The sequence below is a fragment of the Lissotriton vulgaris genome, chromosome 11 (genome assembly GCF_964263255.1).
Source record: "Lissotriton vulgaris chromosome 11, aLisVul1.2, whole genome shotgun sequence".
In the NCBI taxonomy this organism is placed as follows: Eukaryota; Metazoa; Chordata; class Amphibia; order Caudata; family Salamandridae; genus Lissotriton; species Lissotriton vulgaris.
Genome location: NC_141699.1, coordinates 753,906,088 through 753,928,659, shown reverse-complemented (window position 1 = coordinate 753,928,659; position 22,572 = coordinate 753,906,088). Strand labels below are relative to the sequence as shown.

At 41.1% G+C, this 22,572-nt stretch overlaps 1 protein-coding gene across 1 annotated transcript in view; it reads right to left on the bottom strand.

Annotated features, from left to right (window-relative positions):
* Positions 1 to 22,572, bottom strand: part of FARSB (phenylalanyl-tRNA synthetase subunit beta) — a 334,706-nt gene that overhangs the window by 238,160 nt on the left and 73,974 nt on the right. The window contains exon 8 of the mRNA XM_086943878.1: positions 5,235 to 5,305. Within this exon, the coding sequence (XP_086800004.1) occupies positions 5,235 to 5,305 (71 nt within the window). The remainder of the gene's footprint in view (positions 1 to 5,234; positions 5,306 to 22,572) is intronic.

The window sequence follows — 22,572 nt, the reverse complement described above, 5'->3', positions numbered from 1 at the left end:
CTTTTTGCGTCAACAAACATATTCCGGAGTTGAAAGTTGTTTCAAGATGGCATAGGCATAGTACTTAATTACAGATTGTGACTATTTGTCAATATTTAAACATTTATATGTAGGAAAAAATGTTATTGCATGTTTTTCGCTTTTTCTCTGTAACGTCAGCAGCTTGTTCTTAGAAACAGATATATTATAACAAATTTTACTCCTTTTCTGGCTCATTTTACCTTATATATAGTGACTTTTTATATTATAATATTGATACTGTACTTCGCTCAAGAGGTGTTGCTAACCCGTCGACGCAAACCCTAAACATTTACAATCAACGAGAAAATGATACACTTGTTAATATGTTTTCCCCTAGAGATCACATACTGTTATTATGTATATTATAACATTAACAGTCTTAATGATCCTAGCGGAATTCACAATCCATCGTCACAAACAGTAACGATAAGTAAGCAACGTTACCGGCTTGCGGCTTTCAGTCTATTTTCCCCTTGTGATCGTACGCTGTGAGAATATATACATATTATTCTCAACGTCATGATCTCAAAGGAGTTTATGACTCGTCGCCACAAAGATCTAATTGTTTCACCTCCCGGAGAAAAGAAGTTCAGTAAATAATTACCGCTCGAAACTATTTCATTATGGATGTTCTGTTAAATACATAACTTTATTTTCCTTTTCTTTTTACTGTAACAATGGTATCAATCATTATAATAGATTGTCCTATGCTACAGAAGAGGAATGGCAGATTTTTCAGCGCCATCTGTAATATAATTATCAAATATTTATAAAAACTTGATCAGATATTTTTATATATATTAAAATATAGCTATCATGCATACTTTGTTACTTTAAATATTTAATAAACCCTAAATTTCTGAATGTTATTTTCTAATTTCTATTCTTATTAGCAATTCCTAATCACCTTCTCCCTAAAGAATATATAGGACCTGTACTTTATATTAGAAGAGTAACATTCTATATATTCTTTGCTGAGTATGTGATTTATTAGCGGAACAGTCTGCAACTTGTAAACACTACGACAGCATGTTTCTGAATTGTACAGAATACAAATTTTAAAAATAATAATGCATGCATTTCTATGTAATATGAAACAATTTAGATTTTACTGTTTTACTTGTTCTCTTGATCTGAGATAATGTAGTGCGGGAGTGTTTGTTGTAGCACTTCTATTCTACTTTATCTAAAAGTAACTGATGCCCACTTACATCATCAATAATGTGGGGCAACACTTTTACAAACTGTAGCACAAAAATGAACTATATAGCCACGCTTAACTGATATTTTATGAAATTCCATTTTTAATTGTCACCCCTTTCATATATACTGCGACAGTTTCTGAAGAAAGTTTATTTGTATTTGCTTAATAAAAACTGTTTCAAACCTAGACTGAATTTTTTGCTGCGCAACCACACCTCCCCATCATGAAAGTAAACACCACATCATAAGTAAATAGTACTACTAAGAAGTATGTCACCTACAAACTTGATAAAAGAAAACAGCGCAAGACACTGTTATTTTCCTCCCCGTGATTTATACACCGCACGGCAATTAAATAAATGGCCCTTGAAACATATATGAACATTGTATACCTCATAATTCCTCTCAACCACCTTATGGGCACTGTCACAGTTAATAGTTTCCCTAACCTTCCCTCTACTACTTTCTTTCCCCATACTCCTTTGGAAAATGCATCACAATATCACTGACAACAGTGAACCGTTCCCACCCATTAAGGAGCAAACTTGTGTTCGGAACACTTTAGTCAATAAAATGTCCATCTTGTTCTAAAGACGAGCAAGTAATGACTGCTAAGCCTTCTACTTTTAATACTTTACAGCCAATGAACTTTAAACTTCGTAAAGTCCCTCTTGGAGCACGTTACCCTAATACTCCCCGAACAGGAAGGAATCCTTATTAAAACTTTTCCACGAACTTCTTCTACAAATAACGGTTCCTATGAAAAAAATATATATAAATCTCCAGCACAGTAAGTATTTCAATTAGCAACATATTGTGATGAACTTCTAACCTCTGTACTCACACAACTGATCCATGAACTGTTACTATGGTAATAAGCAGAAAAGTAGCGGCTGTACAAAAAAAACGTTATATTTACCTTGGATCCTCTACAAGACCGAAACAAAACCAAAATACCACATTTGCAACCCCTTTGCACAGTTTTTTTTAATAAAAGAGGCCCCGGGGTGGGGGAAAATTGAGTGGAGGAAAAAGCGGTCCCCGGTACTCCGGTGGGCCATGAGCCCCCCTGCATACATATAGTTAAAGATCCGGGGGGTAGTGATCCCTGCGCAGGGGAGACCCTCTAGGCCCCCCATTATGAAAAACAAATTGCCCCGGAGATTACACCCCCAGAGGCTAATTACCAATAAAGCGGGCTTCACGTTTTTTTCTTTTCCGCCAAAAACGCGTACCCTGCGTTTAAAGAAAATATATATATATATCCCGCGTGACGCCATATACGGTGCCCCGTACACGTACACCACGTAAGATTCTAATTGTTCAAAAACATACATTTATGTATTTAATGTACATTTTAAGAGAAGACATTATCTGGGATAATCATAAAAATAGTTTTTTAAAACTTTAAAAAAGCGAATATTACTTTTAAAATCAATTACGGAAATATTGCACTGACGTCGTAAGAGTAAAGATAGTTTGAAGGCTTATACATTTTATAAAACAATATAGCACTGCACACTAAAGAAGAAAAGTGAACACAATTATTGACCCCTCTCCCAACATTTAAAAGCCCCTGGGGGAGGTGGTAAATTATTCGAGACTGAATATGTTAGTACAGCCTACTGTGCTTATGCTACCAGGAAAACACAACAGTACAAAGCCCAGATTTCCATTGTAGTGATTTCTTAGTTGCAGGTCTAGTTGTCAGATCGACACACACTCTCTCATGGCTGGTATACACCCACACACCACTAATCCAACACATCCGTCACTACACATGTGACCCTATGTATAAAAAAGACGGGGCGCACATGTTCTATGCCATTTTAGAGTTGTTCCCAAAGTTCGGAACAAGGGGCCGACTACTACATGCGTGGCCACTTTGGTCACTGAGTTAGTGGTGCCCAAAGCACTGAGCGGGTGAACAACCTGCAATGATAATGATGAGAGCACGAGTATGTCGTTAGCCATATACATTTATCACCCATGATAAAAGCATAAGCGTAATAATGGCTTTCTGGTGACGGACACGCGTTGTAATGGCTGTGGCTTATGTGCTTCAAATTACTTTTTACGTATACGTGTGAACAAGTCTGATAACATCGGAGTCCAAAGACAAACACAGGACATCTCATCAATCACAGACAAGATAGGCGGAGGGTAAAATGAAAGTAACATATATAAGAAAAAAAAAAGAGGAAAACTACTAAAATAGCGGAGGACGGAGTATGTAATCAACATTTGGCGCCTCCGCAATATGATTATTAATATATTACAAAAGTATAGCAGCGATTGACACACACGGCCCGGGAAAAGAAAGCGGCAAATTTAATACCTGAAATGAGGACAGCTTTGCTTGGCGAAAAAGAAAAAGAAATAAACATTGTCTTGGAAACAAGGCTGCTCATGCATAGAGAGTACAACTGGTGCACAAAAAAAAAACGGAAAGTTTCACATACTATCATAGAAATATAGCTCTTTTTCACCTGTTAAGTTAGTTCTCAAATAGAACTGTGGGTAATATTATCAAGCCTGGGCGATAAATTTATCACCGCTTTATCGACCGGAAACTGCAGATAAAGTGGCGATATTGGGCTTGATAATATGCTCTATGGAATTCCAATCGAAGTTCATGTTAGATGTCCTTCCCATCTAACATGAGCTTCGATTGGAATTCCATAGAGCATATTATCAAGCCAATTATCGCCACTTTATCGGCAGTTTCCTGCCGATAAAGCGTCGATAATTTTATCGCCCAGGCTTGTTAATATGGCTGTTTTTTTTTAGTCCCAATGCCCCCACGATCCTCCCCGCGTCCATCGAGAGCTGGCATTGCTTTGTCAGAGAGAGCAGCTTACATGCTGCTCTCTCTATCGAAAACCAATCTGCTTTCCTACTTGAAAGAGAGACCAGATTAACTTGCTCTCTCTTTCAAATAGGAAAGCGGTTTGCTGTGCTAAAGTGGGAACAGCGATGCTCCCACCCTACCACAGCAAACAGCAGTGTCCAGGGGGTAGGCACCCCGAGACACTGCAGGAGCCGGCCCTGGGAAGCAGTGGTCCCCATGGCCATCAAGGGCTCCAGGAGGGGGGCCGCGCGACCCCCTCCCAACATTAAAAAGCCCCAGGGGGTGCAGGTTCCCGGGACTGAAAGGTCATTTTACATATTACTGCCACAGGAAGGTAGCGGTCCCCGGGGCGTCTACAGGCGGAGGGGGGGGGCTGAAAACATACTTTTTTTTTTTTAAACCCAGAGGGGGTGGCGGTCCCCGGGGTTGCAGGGTGCCTTACAAGCCCCCCTTTATGGATAAAAATTGCCCCTGAGATTTGGCCCCCCGGGAGGCTAATTAAGAATAAAACCGTATTTCTAGTTTTTTTTTTTTACCAATACACGTACCCCGCGATTTCTTATACTTTTTTTTTAATTGGGAGCCTAAAGATCCATGTGAGACCCCCTGAGCGGGCCAGCAGGTACTGTTATGGTAGGGAGACTCAGCCCTTACATTCTGACGTCCTGCTATCCCAAGGCGCAGCTCTGTTTCAAAACAGAATCCCAACGACAAAGGGCCCAAGGGTCTTAAAGAAAGAAACAGAAAGACCATCTTGCACCAACTCAGTAGTAAAAGCCATAACTGGGATGCAGTGGGCATCTTACACTCATTGATCTTTGATGCGCGCCCTGGTGCACAGATGACAGCTATGCCCAGTTAGGACCCTTGCTGTGGAACTTCAAACAGTAAATTAGAAACAGTGAAATGAAAACATTAAAATGTGTTACAGTAGACTTTTTTTGACATGAAGATATGTATGCCGCAGAATATACAACTAGGAAGATCATTTTTCGAAGAGTCTTCCCTACAGAAAAACAGACATTATTAACTTTATACTGGGTATTCAAACCACTTTGCCTTTGCTCTGCACAACTGAAAGCAACAAAACATTACACATTTCTGCAATATTCAATTTGACTGCAGTCAAAAAGAAGCCTTGTAACCTTTTAATTCTTACCTTTGTAAGATCTGTGGCTGTGCATTCGATGAACACATTTCTCGTATTTACACTTATTTTAGTGTGGTCCCCTAGATGTATAAAAATATCTTCATTAATAATAACAATAGTTTAGGAATGTTTACCTAGGTTATAAGTTAGTAAAATACATGTTATTCAATCTATTTTGTGTCACTGTGTGCATTCTAAAATACTTCTAATTAAACACATGGCTCAAATGTTGATGCCGGAATTAAAGGTCTAAGGGGGATTTAAAAGTGCAGCACAAAGGAGACTATGGCATTGCCAAGCATGCCCTCAGAACACAAGAGGGATCAAGAAAGAGATCAAGATAGACAGAGGAGAAAGAAAGAGAGAAGAAAGAGACAGAGCTCACAGAACCAGCAATTCCATATATAGCCAATAAGAAGACGATGCAGGCTTGCAAAATCCACTCAATCAAAAGCCCCATGTTGTAGGGTTATAGGATACAGTAAGTAGAGATCAAATGTAAAGGAAAAATAGGCATAATAGGAAAAAATTTACTTGTCGCCTTCCAAATCTATGACACTGTCTATGGCACAAAACGGTCCTATTTCACAAGGAGCAAAATAGACAATGTATTGTCATAGGCTAAAACATACAAACTTTACTATAAGCAATATATCCGATCGCTGAGAAAGAACATTATTCGTCCTTATACGGGACTACATTAAATTAGTTGATTACCTTGAAATATTGAAAACAAAACTGATGCCATGAATAATTGGACAAGTGACTTCATATCAAGATCAAGTCCCCCATGTAATGTGTTTACTGTTGCAATTTTTTGTTAACGTGTAAAATACATTTTAATTAACTTTTTTACGTTATTAGTTTAAATATGTGCACTAGGTGGCACCTATCCTTTTAAAATGCTGACTTTTTCAAATAAAAAAATAACATTTCTAAAGATAATTAAAAACACATTAAATAAAGTCCAGGTGTTGTTGTCATGAATATGGTTGTTACTACGGATGGCAAGTGAGGGTATTCTATTTGGTCAATCTTGACCCTACGTAGGAGGCATTGAGGTATGAGAAGAATTAATGGAGACATGCATCTCAATACAGCCTTATACTGGCAGAATGTGAAGTGTGCCTGCAATTTTAGTCTTCGTCAGCTGCCTGTCTACGTCCCCTCTCTCTAGACGGGTAGGCTCTGCCACCTATTATCAAAGAATACATCCTACCACCGGAGCCATGCATTAATGACTATGTGAGTGTTTTCACGTCAAAGAACAGAACTTTAGACTGGTTACCAAATGTAGATATAGACAATACTGTTGGCTATTGTTAGAAATGGTGTTTCTGTTTGGCAAAGGTATACACCTGTCCACATAGGAACCGCCACTTTAGTCAGGGTAAGCTAGATGCACATTAAAAGATAGCCTGTGCTCATCCTCTGGTAGCTTGGCACAGAGCAGTCAGGCTTATCTAAAGAGGCAATCTGTAAAGTATTTGTGAAACACGATGAAAAGACCACAAAAATACTCCACACAGGGTTAGACAAATAGACCAGACTTTGATGAGTAAAACAAGACCCAAACCGCAAAAATCCAATAAGTAGAACCAGAGCTATGAATTTATAATGATTAAATCAATATACAGTGCTTAAAGTCATAATGTGTCAACCGGAGACATCTGGCTGCGTTAAACTGGGGTAAATCCAAAGTTCAGGTCGACCGAGAGGAAGCGCAGATCGGATACAGGAACCAGCCTCGTCCCACTGAAAAGAGTACCTTTGGAGGACAGACATCGAGGACGAGATCAGAGCAGGAAGATGAAGCATCGTAGTCAATCAGTAGGATTCGTATGCGAGGTGTTGTCATCTAGCCGCGCACTCCAGAAAAGCTTTGGGGTCGAGCAGTATCAAAGAGGTACAATGCTTCATCGTTGAGCTGCGCACTCGAGAAGACTCATCATTAATCAGCACATGAGCTGGCGATGTGTCATTGTTGGGAGCACTGCGCCGGCTCCGATCTGCGTAAAGGTGGCGATGCTTCGAGAACAGCAGCACAGAAAGCCTCCCTTCCAAGGGCCCAAGACTGGGTTTGCACCACTTGGCAGGGCAGGGGCTCGCAGATGGCAGAGTCCAGGTGCTGTTGAAGGGTTGCAGGAAGTGTCTGATGCCCCTGAGACTTCAGAACAGGAGGCAAGCCAGAATGCCCTTGGAATCACTCTGGGTTCAAGTGAGATGGATTCAGTACTTTTTCTCAGCAGGGCGGAGGGTAGCCAGAATCTGGCAACAGGCAGTACATCAGAGCAGCAGTCCTTGTAGCCACACAGCAGTCCTTCTTCCTGGCTGAGTTCTTCACAGGTCAAGTAATGCATTGTCTTGGTAGTGTCAGAATCCCAGTACTTCTACCCAGCAGTGCCTTTGCAGTGGGGGTGACTTCAAAGAAGGCTCTTTGAAGTGCACACAGCTCCTTTCTTCCCAGCCCTGGCACCAGACTATCATTAGGGGGGTAATCTGCCCTTTGTATGGGAAACAGGAAACTACCTATTCACGTGTAGGTGTCAGCTTTCCCCACCCTTCCTGCTCAGGAAAAGCCATTAGAATGCAGATGGGTATCCAGACACACCTAATCTTCCTGTGTTTGTGTACGTCTAGAGGGAATGCAGAAAGTGTAGCGGTCACCCACCCCAGACATGAATGGAAGACAGGCTGCAGCCACACAGAGAACTAAGAGCAGAGAATTTACCACTTTCCAAAAGTGGCATTCCTAGAATATTAATGTCAACCCCAACTTTACCAGTAAAGAAGATTTCTCAGTACTATTAAGATATAAAACATGATGCAGCTACTCCTTTCTAATCAGGAATTACAGCTTAAAAATTAATTAAGCCTAGCCTGCAGCCACGATGGCCGCCTAGACTCTCGGCTCCGCCGACCTTCGCGCTTTCCTTCATCATCCTGTACTTTATCCTGCATTTCAACCCAGCGAGTGAACTGGGGAAACGATCCTGATCACAATGGTGTGTTTCCCGGCGCATCCCGAGTGCTATCGGCGGTGAAGCGTCCTTGCTTCTTCCCTGGCCCTTCGCGGCATCGGAACCGGGTCCTTGCTTGTGGGGGACGGCCGGACACGGCCACAACAACAGCGGCCAATGCTGAGGAGGCGGAGTCGATCGGCCGGTGAGAGACTGTCGCGCTGTGCTTCTCGCTGCAGCGCTTCATTTCGCTCAGCGACTTTACACGCCTGGATACATTGTGCCTGCGGTAAATACATTGTATCCTTACCCGGCTTGGAAGTGGCCCGAACAGTTTCTTTGTTGCTCCTCTCATGTAACGGACGCCATTTTCTGCATCGCGCATTCAGCGCCTGAAAGTGGAGTCCTCAGATCGCGATCCGGGGTCCGGATGCTCGCTGAAATCGTATCAGCTGGTACTACAATGCAATCAGTTACCTCCATGTCTTTGTCCCAGCGGTGCTTAGCGGATCATCGGCGGAGTGGTTTGTGGTCGATGAGTGAAAATGGCGACCTGTTTCCGGAACAGCTACACGTCCGTGAGCCTTGGGTGAAGGACACTGCTGCATCCTCTCTTCCTGAGACACCGCTGGGGATCTGTGATGTTTTGGGCGCTCTGGAGGCCGTAAGAACTGCTTTTCATGACAATGCCCGAGATCTGGGAAGCCGGCTCGACGTTATTTCTCCTGTTGGCCGTGGTTGCCCCCAAGTGCTGCACACTGCGCCACACTCTACACCAGACCACAGTGAACTACCTTCCCAGGTGCATATGGAGGCGTTGGCTGCTCACGCTTCCGATTCTGCTGAAGTGCTGACCGCAGTGGCTCGGAAGAGGTCTGGTGTTCGTGGTTTCTTGCAATGGTTGGTGCATCGTCCTTGGACGCCATGTTTGCCATCTCCTTTGTGTTCTGGTGGCGTGACTCTTCATCCCTTCCTGGAGCTGGTGTTCTCGCTCTGGCCTGCTGCTTCCGATGGATTGTTGCTTTGCTTTGATCCTGTTTGTATCATTCTCGGACAAGCAGCGGTGGTTTTCGTAGACTTTTGTGGACGACCCCCCATTCTGTGTTGGCCATCCTGGGCGCCTCTATCATCCGTGGCGCCGGATGGGCTGTTGGACTCCATCGACCAACTTGATCGCAGGGGGCAAGGTTAAGGGCGTTTCTTGGATCGCTACTGCTTATATTGCTGGGACTAGGTGGGATAAGCGGGACATTGTTTGAATTCACCGTTGGTGCCATATCGGTTGCGGGGTCTGGGGGTGGGCGGCTGGAATTATATTTGTTGATGGTCTTCCTCCTCCGCTGTTTTTTACATCTTTTTTCCTTTCCTTTTTCCCTTCTCTGAGTCTATATTTCGGGACTCGGTTTTTGGGCGACAGGCACACTGCTAGGGGGGGGGGGGTAGGCCGTAGCCTCTGCATGCGTGCGGGGTGGGGGGTTTGGGGGAGGGTTTCTGTTTCGTTTTAGTTCTATGGGCCTTATTTCTCTCCTTTCTTTCTTGATTCTTCTTACTTTTTCCTTTTTCCTTTGGGTCAGTTTGGTGGTTAGGTATAGCGCTGCTCATAGTTTCTGTTGTTAGTCTCTCTGCTGACATTAGTCAAGGTGTTCCACGATCATGGGGCAGGTACTGACCAGTATGTATTGTAATGCTTTTTATTATCCTCAAGTGTTTTTCTGATGATCCTCTGATTACCGCTTAGTTTGTTGCTAATCTGCTGGGATCATTGCCCGCCATGTGTTTTCGGTGGAGTGAATGCGTCTGATCCTTCTTATCTAAAACTTTTAAAAATTAACCTCATTTATCCTGTACTCAGTGGTCCCCCCTTTTCCAGTATGTGATGTTTCGGATAATTGCTGCTTCTCGTCTCTGGGACTGCTGAGCTGTTTTGATTTTGCCTATTGTGCTACCACTTGATTTCGAGGCCAGCCTGATAGGTTGTGGGCCCGTATTTGTAAGCTTATGATGCACAATAAAGGTTTCCAAAAAATTTTTAAAAAAATTTTCATTAAGGAATTTCTGATATTAACATACGAGAGGAGTAGGCCTCATAGTAGAGAAAAACTAATTGGGGTGTTTGTCACTACCAGGACAGGCAAGACTTAACAGTACATGCCTACCCTTTACTTTCACATCACCCTGTCTTATGGGCTACCTAGGGCCTACCTAAGGGGTGCCTTATGTGTAATAAAAAAAAGAGTTTAAGGCTTGGCGAGTAGATCTAAATGGCTAGCCGAAGTGACAGTAAACTGCACACACAGGCTCTGCAATAGCAGGACTGAGACAGGTTTGAAAGGCTACTTGTGTGATTGGTCCACTGTTAGTATTTAGGTTACAAGCCCTAGGTATATGGTATACCACTTTACAAGGAACTCACAAGTAAGCTAAATATGGCAATTATGTATCCACCAATATTACCAGGTTTAGAGGAGAAACACATGCACTTTAATACTGGTTAGCAGTGGTAAAGTGCTCAGCGTCCAAAGACCAACAAAAGAATACAGCAAAAAGAGGAGATAAGCAGGCAAAAATAAGTTCGGGGAAAGGCCACCCTAAGGATGACCGGTCTAACAGCTATATTTAATTATGGAAGCAGGCATCCTGTACATCTATATTGGCAAAGATCTTGTTCAGGGACGGAAGAATGTCATGAAGTGTCACTATTTGGAACCCTTGGTATCTATGCTTCATAAATCCAAAATATGGTGCCGGCTACCAGGTAGTCTTCTGGATGAAGAATTTAAAAAAGAAACTCTTTGCCTTCAAGAGCTTTTGGTTATTGTTTTTGCATAGTTCAGCAGAATACGAATTATCATCTAATGCTGGGCCTGAAGAGGTTGATATTGGTCCCTTGTAAGAGGTATGTACCTCTTACAAGCATACAGTCTAAGGAGGCTTCAGATGGTCCAAAACCAAGCTGCTCGGTTGGTTTTTGGTCTCCCACGCTACCACCACTCCACACCCCTCCTCAGGGAGCTCCATTGGCTCCCTGTCAAGGAACGTTCCCTGTTTAAAACTGCCTGCATGGTTTTCCAGGCCCGTCAAGGCACCGCCCCCGCTTTTATTTCCTCATTAATAAAAGAATACGTTCCCCCCAGAGAACTTAGTTCCTCCTCCAAGTCCCTCCTTCAAATCCCACGTTTCAGACGCAAAAAGTGGGGTGGGTCCAACTTTTCTACCTTGGCTCCCACTTTCTGGAACTCCCTCCCAGACCACCTTCGTGCGGCTACCCATTATGTATCCTTCCGTAAGGAACTAAAAACGTTTCTTTTTAAACAGGCCTTCCCTGTGTAACCTCCCTTCCCGGCTCTACCACTGGTTCTTACTTTGTCTCTGTAGCCAATACCCTCCACTAGTGCCAAGAAACCGTTCGGTGCACGCTGCGCTTTATAAATGTTTTAAATTAGAAATTATGTAGGGCGCTCTCATAAATGTCAGATAGTGATAATATTGGATATTGTAAACAACATATGTGCCCAGTGCTACACTCTGTCACACTGGCTAAATTCTCTAACCTGCTGACTTGGCATTGGTGTGGGTATGCTCCATGAAGGAGTCAGTACATGTTGACAGAATGCTATCTCAAAGAATGCCTGTGTGCTCCGGAGCTGGTTTGTTAAGTTTCTTCCCTAAGTAAAGTGTATAGTATTACTGTACAACAAGAGTACTGATCTTTTTGTCTTACTGTCCATTTTTATTGCACATTCAGCTTTATCTATAGGTCTTCCTGGTGAAGGGAATATTTAGGATCCTGGCATGCATTTCCATTCTGGTGGAAATGCAGAGTGCAGCTAAACTGATTGAAAATGGTGGCCAACAACCATAAATGATGGATGCTGAGGTTTGATTGCCTTCTTTCAGAAATGCTTCGGTCTGATTTGTTTTTAGAATAGTTTCTGGTGTTTATCTAGAAGGCAGTGTTTTCATGCCACAATTATAAACAATATATTAGTAGGACTCCTCTAACATTTAACTGTCTTCACTAAGGCTGCAGTAAATGTGTTTATGCTCTTGTCTAACCGGTCAATCTTTGAGACCTTCCACTCCAGCAAAGTTGTGCAAGGCAAAGCTAGCTTTTGTAGCCCTATTGTGATTTGATGCTGAAATCACTATATCAGACTTCACCTGTAGGCACCCATTGGTAAAATACAGCATCTCGCTCCTCGTTTTTTAAAAAGAGTGATCACAGAAGCAACAGCTGAGTTTCTCTTATAAAGCAACTCTTTTGGCAGGGGTGAGCCAAAACAGTGAATAACTCTCAGGGACCTACAAGGTTTCTCTTTGAAATCAGATCAAACTAATAAATTAGTTAGTGAAGATGCCATCAGATCAAACTTAGCAGAGACTAATATTATATATATATATATATATATATATATATATATATTCACTGAAAAAACCATAGGTTTCACACCAGTTATAGTTAGGAATTAGCATTTAAAAAACCTATTAAATTCACTGACAAAACCAGTTATAGTTAGCTGGAAATTTTACTGATATAAAACCAATGAAATTCCACGTTATAGTTAGTTGGACTCACTATAACTTGCGCGTGCAATGCACTGCTGATGACGTCACATATTACATCACTCATGACATGGTCAGTGACATCACTCATGACATCACTGATGACACCATCCAGTGAATATGTGTCTTTCTGAAAAATAAATATTAGTGAGTAATGTTTAAATATTTAAATATATATATTATTGTTTCACTTTGTTTATAAGTGGCTACATGTGTTGGTAAGTAGCTACATGCGTATGTATATGGGTTATTAGATGTTTCTCTTAGTATCAGTATGAGTGTCTATATGGTTTGGTGGGGGTATTACTTAGCACATAGATGCATGAGTGACTGACTCGCTGTTTGTATGTGTTTTGAAGACAGCATATGTGCAGGACTGTATGGATGGATGAGTGTGTATATGTGTTTGTTAGTGAGTGAATGACTGTCTCACTAGTGTCTTTATCAGTAACTACATATGTTTTAATCTAGTATATGTGAATATTGATGTATATAAGTGAGTATATGTGAGAGTAAGAGATTGTAAGAGTTCCTGTTTAAATAAGTATGTGTTTCTATAAGTGATTGTTTAAGAGAATAAATATGTGTAATTTTCAATACAAGTAAGGTGGAAGTGTGTGTATAACTCTATATTCAAATAAATGGATGTTCAATAGTTTATTTGCACGTGTGAGTATGTGTGTGAGTAACTTTTGGATGACTGTCGGTATGTAACAGGATGTATAGGTGTATCACTTCATATGATAAGTGAGTATATGTATGAGTGACTATATAGAACTGTTGGTGAATGACTGGATGTGCATATAGATGGTAGAATTACTGAATTGCTTGTTGTAACTGATATGGGTATCTCCATTTTTTTTTAAATTTCAGTTTCTATTTTTGAATATGTGTTTCAAGGGTTACATTACACTGAAAGGAGGTCTGTCACTATGTCACAAGGATGGTGTCATCAGTGATGTCATGAGTGATGTCACTGACCATGTCATGAGTGATGTAATATGTGACGTCATCAGCAGTGCATTGCACGCGCAAGTTATAGTGAGTCCAACTAACTATAACGTGGAATTTCATTGGTTTTATATCAGTAAAATTTCCAGCTAACTATAACTGGTTTTGTCAGTGAATTTAATAGGTTTTTTAAATGCTGATTCCTAACTATAACTGGTGTGAAACCTATGGTTTTTTCAGTGAATTTCAAAGGTTTTTTAAATGCTAATTCCTAACTATAACTGGTGTGAAACCTGTGGTTTTTTCAGTGAATTTCAAAGGTTTTTTTAATGCTAATTCCTAACTATATAAGACCTGAAAGCCCACCAGGAATCTCCAGTATGCGCCAGGGGACTGCATTGCAGAGAGGTGTAATGAAGCCACAACCCTTTTTACACCTCTCTGCAACGCAGCCCCCGTGCATGTTTGAAGAGGGGAAACTAATTCCCCTTGCATACTGGGGGCCCCTGGGGGCCTATTAGCCCACCTGGAACCTCCAGTATGCGCCTGGGGCTGCATTGCAGAGGTGTAATGAGACTATGCCCCTTGTTACACCTCTCTGCAACGCAGCCCACTGCCGCGTTTGCAGAGGGGGAACTAATTCCCCTTGCATACTGGGGGTCCCTGGGGTCAACTAGTCCACCAGGAGCCTCCAGTATGCACGAGGGAGCTGCATTGCAGAGAAGTGTAATGAGGCCACACCCTTGTTACACCTCTCTGCAATGCAGGCCACTGGCGCCTTTGCAGAGGGGGGACTAATTCCCCTTGCATACTGGGGGTCCCTGGATCATATCTGCCCAAACACCGATATTCCGAACGATTGTAAATGACTTTTCTTGAGAAACATTTGGATTTGGATTATCATGTCCTATACTTTGGAATTTTTGAAAGACTGACTTTGAGGATGCTATAAATTACTCAAGTCTGCCCGAATTGTGTGGGTAAAATTGATACCTAGTCACTTTTAATAAGAATATACTTATGTCTCGTCTAACATTTGGAAGAAATATCTAGTTATATGACAACGGGATACCGACATAACTTGAAGGAAATAAGAACGCCCTGAAGAAGTTCTGTTGTACAGAACGAAACGTTTCGGCTGGCTGTGGTACATAAACTTAAGGAAAATAAAAGCATTTGAATATACACCAAGATTCAGCGCTTCAATAAGTACTCTAAGTGATATGATTTGATTGGACTCATTGTGAAAGTGGTGCTGTGCCAAACTTTGGAATATTCTCCACTACTCTCTACTACTCACTCTCTACTACTCTCTACTACTCACTCTACTATTCACTCTACTACTCTCTACTACTCACTCTGCTACTCTCTCTACTGCTCTCTACTACTCTCTACTACTCACTCTCTACTCTCTATTACTCACTCTCTACTCTCTACCTCTCTACCTCTCTACCTCTACACCTCTACCTCTCTACCTCTCTCTACACGCACACATATAGACATATATGCATATATATATGTGCATATGCATTTATATATATGTATGTGTATATATAAAAAAAACAACTAAACATTTTTTTTTCTAATCAGCTACTTTTAAAACTGTCATTCTTTTTCCCCATGGTACACTCCCCGGCACGCTTACCGGTGCGCGTACCGGGCGCTCACCCCGCGAAAATCAAAAATTTTTTTTTTTTTGCCCCGTGGGGCCCTTTTATGGCCCCCACATCAAACCTAGGGGGTCAAGGGGGGTCTACTCTGCCCCCTTATGGTCATTTCCCCCTTTGTTTTGGCCACCTCTTGTGTCTCGATCCTACCGAGACACAAGATGGCGGCCGCTCCGGACTGTTTAGAATGTTTACAGACACCCCAGAGCCAATCAGCTTTCTCCGCGCAAGTCGCGTGACGCGCCCGGTGCGCGTACCGGTGCGCTTACCGGAGCGCTGCTATAGATATATATATTTTTTTGAACCTTAATTACTCAAAATCCACTGGAGCACATATCTTGAGACATAGCAAAGGCACATCGGGCTACCAGTCCCTACAATTTTGCCAAGTTTGGTGGAAATCCATTCAGCCGTTCGGGCTAAAAGTGAAATCGACCGCCCTATGGAAATTAACATGGGGAAAACGCGTTTTGGGACCCCCCTTTTATCTCGGCCCCCGCTTGACGAATCCCCCCCAAACTTTCAGGGAAGGACCGGACCGCCATGAGACCATTTTCCTGAAAATTTCAGGCAGATTCGTCAACCGGCGCCAAAGTTATTCAAAATAGAATGTTGAGATTTAACATTGAAAATTATCCTAACTATAACTACCTACTGGCGACCGCCAGTAGGTAATATACATATATACATATATACATATACACACACAGATATATACATATATACACAAATAAATGTAAGAATAAAAAATGACTTATAAATTATAACAGTGGCTTCAAAAAGGTATCCCTTTGGCATAAACATTAATAAAATAAGAGCAGATAAGGCTACAAAAGCTAGTTATGCTACAATTTACCCGTGAGAAAGGAAAAGTATTGGTCACCTTGATGAGAGGGAAGGTTTTAAGAAGGGGTGGAAAGAAGAGCAGTGTGGATGAGTGGAGAAATGTTTGCAATAATTTTCATGGCACCATCATTCAGTGCAGATTAATCATCCATTTGTCCACTTCAGTGAGTAGGCTCCTAGCTGTCGGGGAAAATGCTTTCTCCAAATAATATCACCATCCCCTTCTTCCACCTCTTCTTCAGTTCATGGCAGAGGGATTGATGTTTTTTGGGTCACAGGCTTGTCCCGGCCAGAAAGTAGCTATTTCCCCAAACTCCTTGTGGAGAGGCAAGGGGCATTCATATGCTATAATGTGCAAACAGGTGTAGGTTGAGGGAAACTGAAATTGTACTCTGGCAAAATCTTTTTGAAAGCAAGAAAGATCACTTGGACTTATGCCATGGGAGGTGGAGAAGTGTAAAAGAGATGTTTCCCATACAGTGGACAATCTCGAACGTCTGCAGTAGGCTTCATCCTCACCCATTCATTCCCTTTAAGACAAGAAATTAACATTTAGTATGTGTGAGCATGCTAAAACGTTTTGTTCAACCTTACTAAATAAGGCTTCCACACAATGTCCTCCTCGTGAGAAGGCCTTCTTCTAGAATCTGCCTAGTGTAACTGGAGGATGTTTTTTTTGACAAAATCCTACATGGAAAGTAGCTTTAAAGGCATAGCTGATGGGATGTGGTGGTCTTGCACAGCACTTGAAATCAGGAATGCTGTCATCAATGAGCACATGATTGACAACATTATAACAAGAGTCACAGTGCACTAGTATCTCTCATCAATGACAATATATTTGTTAACCAAGAAGGTGAAGCAAGACTCATCAATGTGGTCAACCGGATGACTGACAAGACGGCCATTGATTACATAAGTGTTGTAGATAGTCAACTTAACGATGATGTCCAAGATGATGTCGCTAGTAGTTTCTTCATGACCAAGCAAGTTGCAAAAAGGAAGATGCCTTCATTGACTAGGCTGCCAACAACATTAGTGATGAACTCCTACTCTTCGAAACTTGACAAGACGACATCTGATTTTGGCACCATAAGTGCAAAAGACTGTTCTTGGAAGCAAACCATATTTCGCCTCAGAGCCAGACAAACAGTTTTGAGGTCAACCCAGGCTGTTCAACACTTCCAGAGAAGAAGCTTTTGCCTTTTTCTCGTCAGTGAGGTGAGATTCCAAATAAATAAAGAACCAGGAAAATGGTTTGAGGGTGAGGAGGAACACTGTATCTGCTGATGTTAAGGATAACAGGGTGAACACTAATCCTTTTTCTGCATGCTGAGGAGTTTTGTGGAGATAGTATTCCAGGTTTCGCAATTCTGAGGGATAGGGTTATGGGTCGAAAAATACATGCCCTGAAAGAGTGGGTCGTCAGGATAAATTATCTGCGCTCCACAGGCTTGAGTGTTTCAAGAGAGACTATCAGATTAAGAGTAGCAGTTAATCAATCAAATTCATTATTCGGCTCTAGCGAGCCATCAAAGTCAGATCATAAAATACACAGTGCAAAGGGGTTCATGTAGGATTAAAAAATCAGGGGGAAAATAAAGAAAATACTCCATGAAAACATCAGATAAGGTCCATTAAATAGTGTGATAGCAACAAGATACTGAAAAGTTTCAATATTTAGATCGTAGTCTCAGGGAACATAAGATGTAATTTAAAACGACAATAACAGTTTTATTTTGCAGGCACTGCAAATAAGAAAAGGCTGCTATGTGGGTTCTAGAATCCAAAGCACGCAATATGGGGCACTTGAACTGCCTTTTTTGATGTAGGTAAAATGTGCAAAATAATGTAAAGTGCAGAGTGCTTTGTTCGGCAGGGTTCTCATAATGACAGAGAGGTAAGAATGAAAACCAAGTACTTTTGAAGCAATAGACCACCAAAAAGTGTATGGTTTGTTGTTGAAACCTCGTTAGTAGGAACTTCTGTCTTTCATCTACAATATACTGTAAGTAAAGTGTTGGGCGTAATAGCAGAGCCCAAAATTTGACTCTGCACTCTTCCCGACTATCGCCCTGTGTTTTTTTGGGCACATTGATAAAAAAGATTTTGTGTGTGTGCGGAGGAGATGTTTGATATAAAACCCGGGCTATGATAAAGAGCTGGGTTGCCCAGACTTTCAAAGCCCTTTATAACAGATTTGAGCAAAGGGATGTCTAAGCAATTGTCCAGATTCATGAAATCTGACTGCACTGATCTACATAATTGGGCTTCTGGGTTTTTTTCAAATATGCTGCCACAGTAGGAGGGGTTGTAATTTGAAGTAATCATCCATGTAGTTTAGTTGTACCTCCTCATGGCAAAATAATGTTGGAGTGGAGTGTGGGATAGCCAGGAGTCTTCTTATAAACTTATTCTTGAGGGATATAGATATAGATATATATCCCTCCAGACTGTACAGAATAACTGTGCGCTCACTTCTCCGGTGCTGGCATCTAGGTGGGCGGAATACTGCCCAATATTCTATTTTATAACAAATTGATGTTGCACTCCAGTAATACCGTTTCAAATGGTTTTATTCACCACTACCACCAACGCGTTTCACCATTCTAGCCTGAATGGTGAAACGCTTTGGTGGCAGTGGTGAATAAAAGCATTTGAAACAGTATTAGTGGAGCGCGACATCAATTTGTTATAATATATCATCCTGATGATGACCCTGCTCGGAACGTCAACAATAACATACGTGGACAGTTTTCAACATTTGATGGTAGATTTCGACACTTGTATTATGGGTGTTGGCTATAAACATCCTATTGTCCCTATCAGCCACATGTATATATTCTTGTGCATAGCACAAGCTCACTTTTTATTCACTATATATAATCACTGTGCCGTCACCTTTTAGAAGCACTTTGTTTCTAGAAAAGAATAAGTATTGGGTTATACTGTCAAAATCCATTCTTGCAAGGTGAAATGAGATGAGATTTCTTAAAATAAATGCACTAAACACATAACAAAAACTTGCTCACATGAGAGGTTTTTTCTTCATATTATTGCCGTGGAAGTCAAGGGTTATACTTCTCCCATAGTGACCACTTTGTTGATAGTAAATGAGAGGAAGGTACTCTCCATCAAAGAGGAGTAGGAAGAAGACAGGTCATTCAGCAACATTTGAAGGTAAACTCTAGGATGAAATAAAGATTTTGCAAGTCCAGGATGGTGTGAAAACATGCAGGTTTTAGTTCGTGAGAAAATGCATACCGGGTTTGTGTGACTTTGGAATTTGCTTGTTTGCAGTTTCTCAGACTACAAAGAAGTTCACCAGAAATGAAACCTTGTTTGAATACTCACATAAGGATATGTGTCCGTGTTTAGAGAAACAAGACTAATTCAGTTGGAAGCTACCAAAATACAGGGGTTCAAAGAAATAACACCTCCCATCAAAAAAGAAAAAAAGAGGATACTAAGTTTACAATTTTGTCACTTTTAATCAACTTCTTCCTTGCTGAAAGAGACGAGGACAGACACGCCTGTTAAACCGCAATGATTTTTAAGACCTTTGTAAATACAAACGTGAGACTATTGTGATAAATGTGAGCTGAACGCCTACTAAAGTACATGTAGATGCTGAAACGTTTTGAAAGTCTGGTACTAAATAGCAATGTCAATCAAATGCTATGATATACTGAATAACAAACTTGACTGCATCATAAAAACTGCTGTAGCCTTTACAAAAGGTGAGTAGGCCTTTGAAATCCTTGCACACACTATTGATCGAGGCAAAACAAGTATTTTTTTCATTTGAAGTTACACCACAGGAAAAAAGAAAATATAGCAGATAGAGCAGTCAGCATATGACTAAAAGATTAATAAAGGGATTACATTCAGGTATAATTTAAAGGCACTGGGATCTGAAAACTCTAACCTCATGCTTGGTCACAGTTGCTAAGAGGAAAACCAGTGTTGATCCCATCACTGAAATTCCTCCTCTAGACATCTTTGAGGAACTATATAACATATTAGCATGCATTCTCTGAATGTAAAAAACAGAATTTAAGTTTTAACTGCAAGTTAAGCCTCAGTGACACAGTATGAAATCAGAATGCTGTAAGTAGATGCTATTATTTTCAAGGAATAAACCAATTAGGCGCAGACTCAAGTCAAATAGGGACAGAAGGAACTACCAAGTTACATGGAGAAGGATTCTTGATTCTCTGGGGTCATATTTTGACTTCAGAATGAAGTAAAGACTGATATATATATATATATATATATTTATGAATAGGATGTTTACCATCAGTCTGTTTTGTCTTTCGCAGCAATGCAGAACTGAATACGCATGTTATTTGTGCATAGGAGTATCTCTCTCTCTTTCTTTCCACAGGAAGAGCTATTAACGGTGGCGCTGTTTGACAAATCTTCATGAAATTTTCCAAAACAAAGGTTCATCCACCTTAGCCCCTTCAAAGACAATTTTGCACAGATCCATAAAAGCAAGGGACTAGGTTTAAGGGTTTTGCAAAACATTGAATTTTAAGGTTTATTCCCATAGGAGACTTTTGGAAGCAATACAGAAAAAACTGCTCAACGGATTTACATCAACTTTGGAAGAAAGCTAGAACATTACTAGGATAGCATGCTTTTTGCAATTTGGTGTAAACCCTTTTTTTTTTAGACATTTACATTTAAAGAGGTGCTTGAGGTGGTCATTAAGGTGTTTAAAAAATGTGTATATTTGGACTGCTGGTGCCCTGATATATTCTGATTTGCCACTTTAAAGGGGAGTAATCAATCCTGATTAGCTTATCACAATCTGAACAATATGTTGTGGCAGTCATAATGGGACGCAGGAACATGTTCTTTGGGTACTGAAAATGAATTTTTAAAATAAATATAAGGGAGTAAGGTGAGTACACCTTGACCTCAAGTGGCATGGGGGAGGGTAAGCAACCCAGCCCCACCTCCGGATGGTTGGCCATAAAATGGACAACTTATTGTGGCAGCCATTACAGGACATGGTCCCTATTGAAATTCATTATAGAGAAAGTCTATTTCTGATTGTCACAAAAAGGAGCATATATCAAAGGTGATAACAGAGTTTAGTCACACTATAAATCATTGTTTGGTGGTACCATACTCATTTCAGGAAGTGTTGTGTATTCCACCGTGATTGTTTCCTGTGTAATATATGATCTACTGCTTGGAGTTGTTTAATCTTGTTTCAGAGAACGCTTTTATAAAGATCTTCAGAATGTGTCAGGCAGCAGGAGCAAGCACTTATCTCTGTGAGTCAGTTTAACTTTCCTGCATTAAAAGGCAAGGTCTAAATAAATGAATAGATTTTGCATTTCTGAAAACAACCTCTAATATAAAGCCAGTGATCATAAAGAAGGTAAAGGATCTTGAAGGTAACCTCCTCTAACTGGAAAACATCTTGTATATAAGAGCTTTATAATCATCTCCTTAAAAAAAAAAAAAGGGGGGGATGAGAGATGTCTCTTAAATTATCAATTGGTCAGCATTCAAGAGATTCCAGATAATAGAAAAGGGCAGGTCATTTTAATTTGTGAACGAAAGGTAGTATAAGTCGCCCTCTTGCTCAGATGACAAGCTCTAGAACAAAGAGCTATTCAATACTGAGCAAGGTGCCCCCCCTTGAAGGGTCTTGTAATACTTTAGGTCTCGATAGCTATAATGCTGCATTGTAGGTAGGACTTCACAGGCCTCTAGAACTTTGACTGCCATTAAAATCTGCCCACCCTATTACAGAAGTATGAATTCTGTAGACATCATGTTAAAGCTTTTATGACACATCGAGGTTCCCTAATATGTTATGGTGCCATGGGTTTTCTTCTCATCATGGGACCCGCATATACTGTAGCCAGGGAGAGTGATTAGGTGCATCTACTATTTTCAAAGCTTTTGCCTGTGTGAAGTGGGGTCCAGAAACACACAACTTTAAAGTTCAAGAAAATTGAGAGCTTAAACAGTCCTCATTACTACATGAACCCCTTACCTTATGGGGTCTACTGACTTTTTGGGCTCTCAGTATGCCTTTGAACCACAGACTATGCAAGCCTCTACAATCGCACCATCTGGCATCATGGGCTCATAATTTTCTAGCCAACTGATGTACAGTCTTTTAGTTGCTTGGCCACCTGGCAGCAGGCCCCTCCAGCAGACGGATGCTCTGAATCATTGTTGGTCTACTTCTGTGGCTAACTGGCCCTCTAGAGGGGTTGTCTTATCGCCTGATGGCTATCTGGTAACATGACAGTTTAAAGGCACTGATCCTTTGGCATTTCTAAACCCAGTTCCATTTTCTAGTTTGATAGCTATAAGAATTAAGTACGTTTC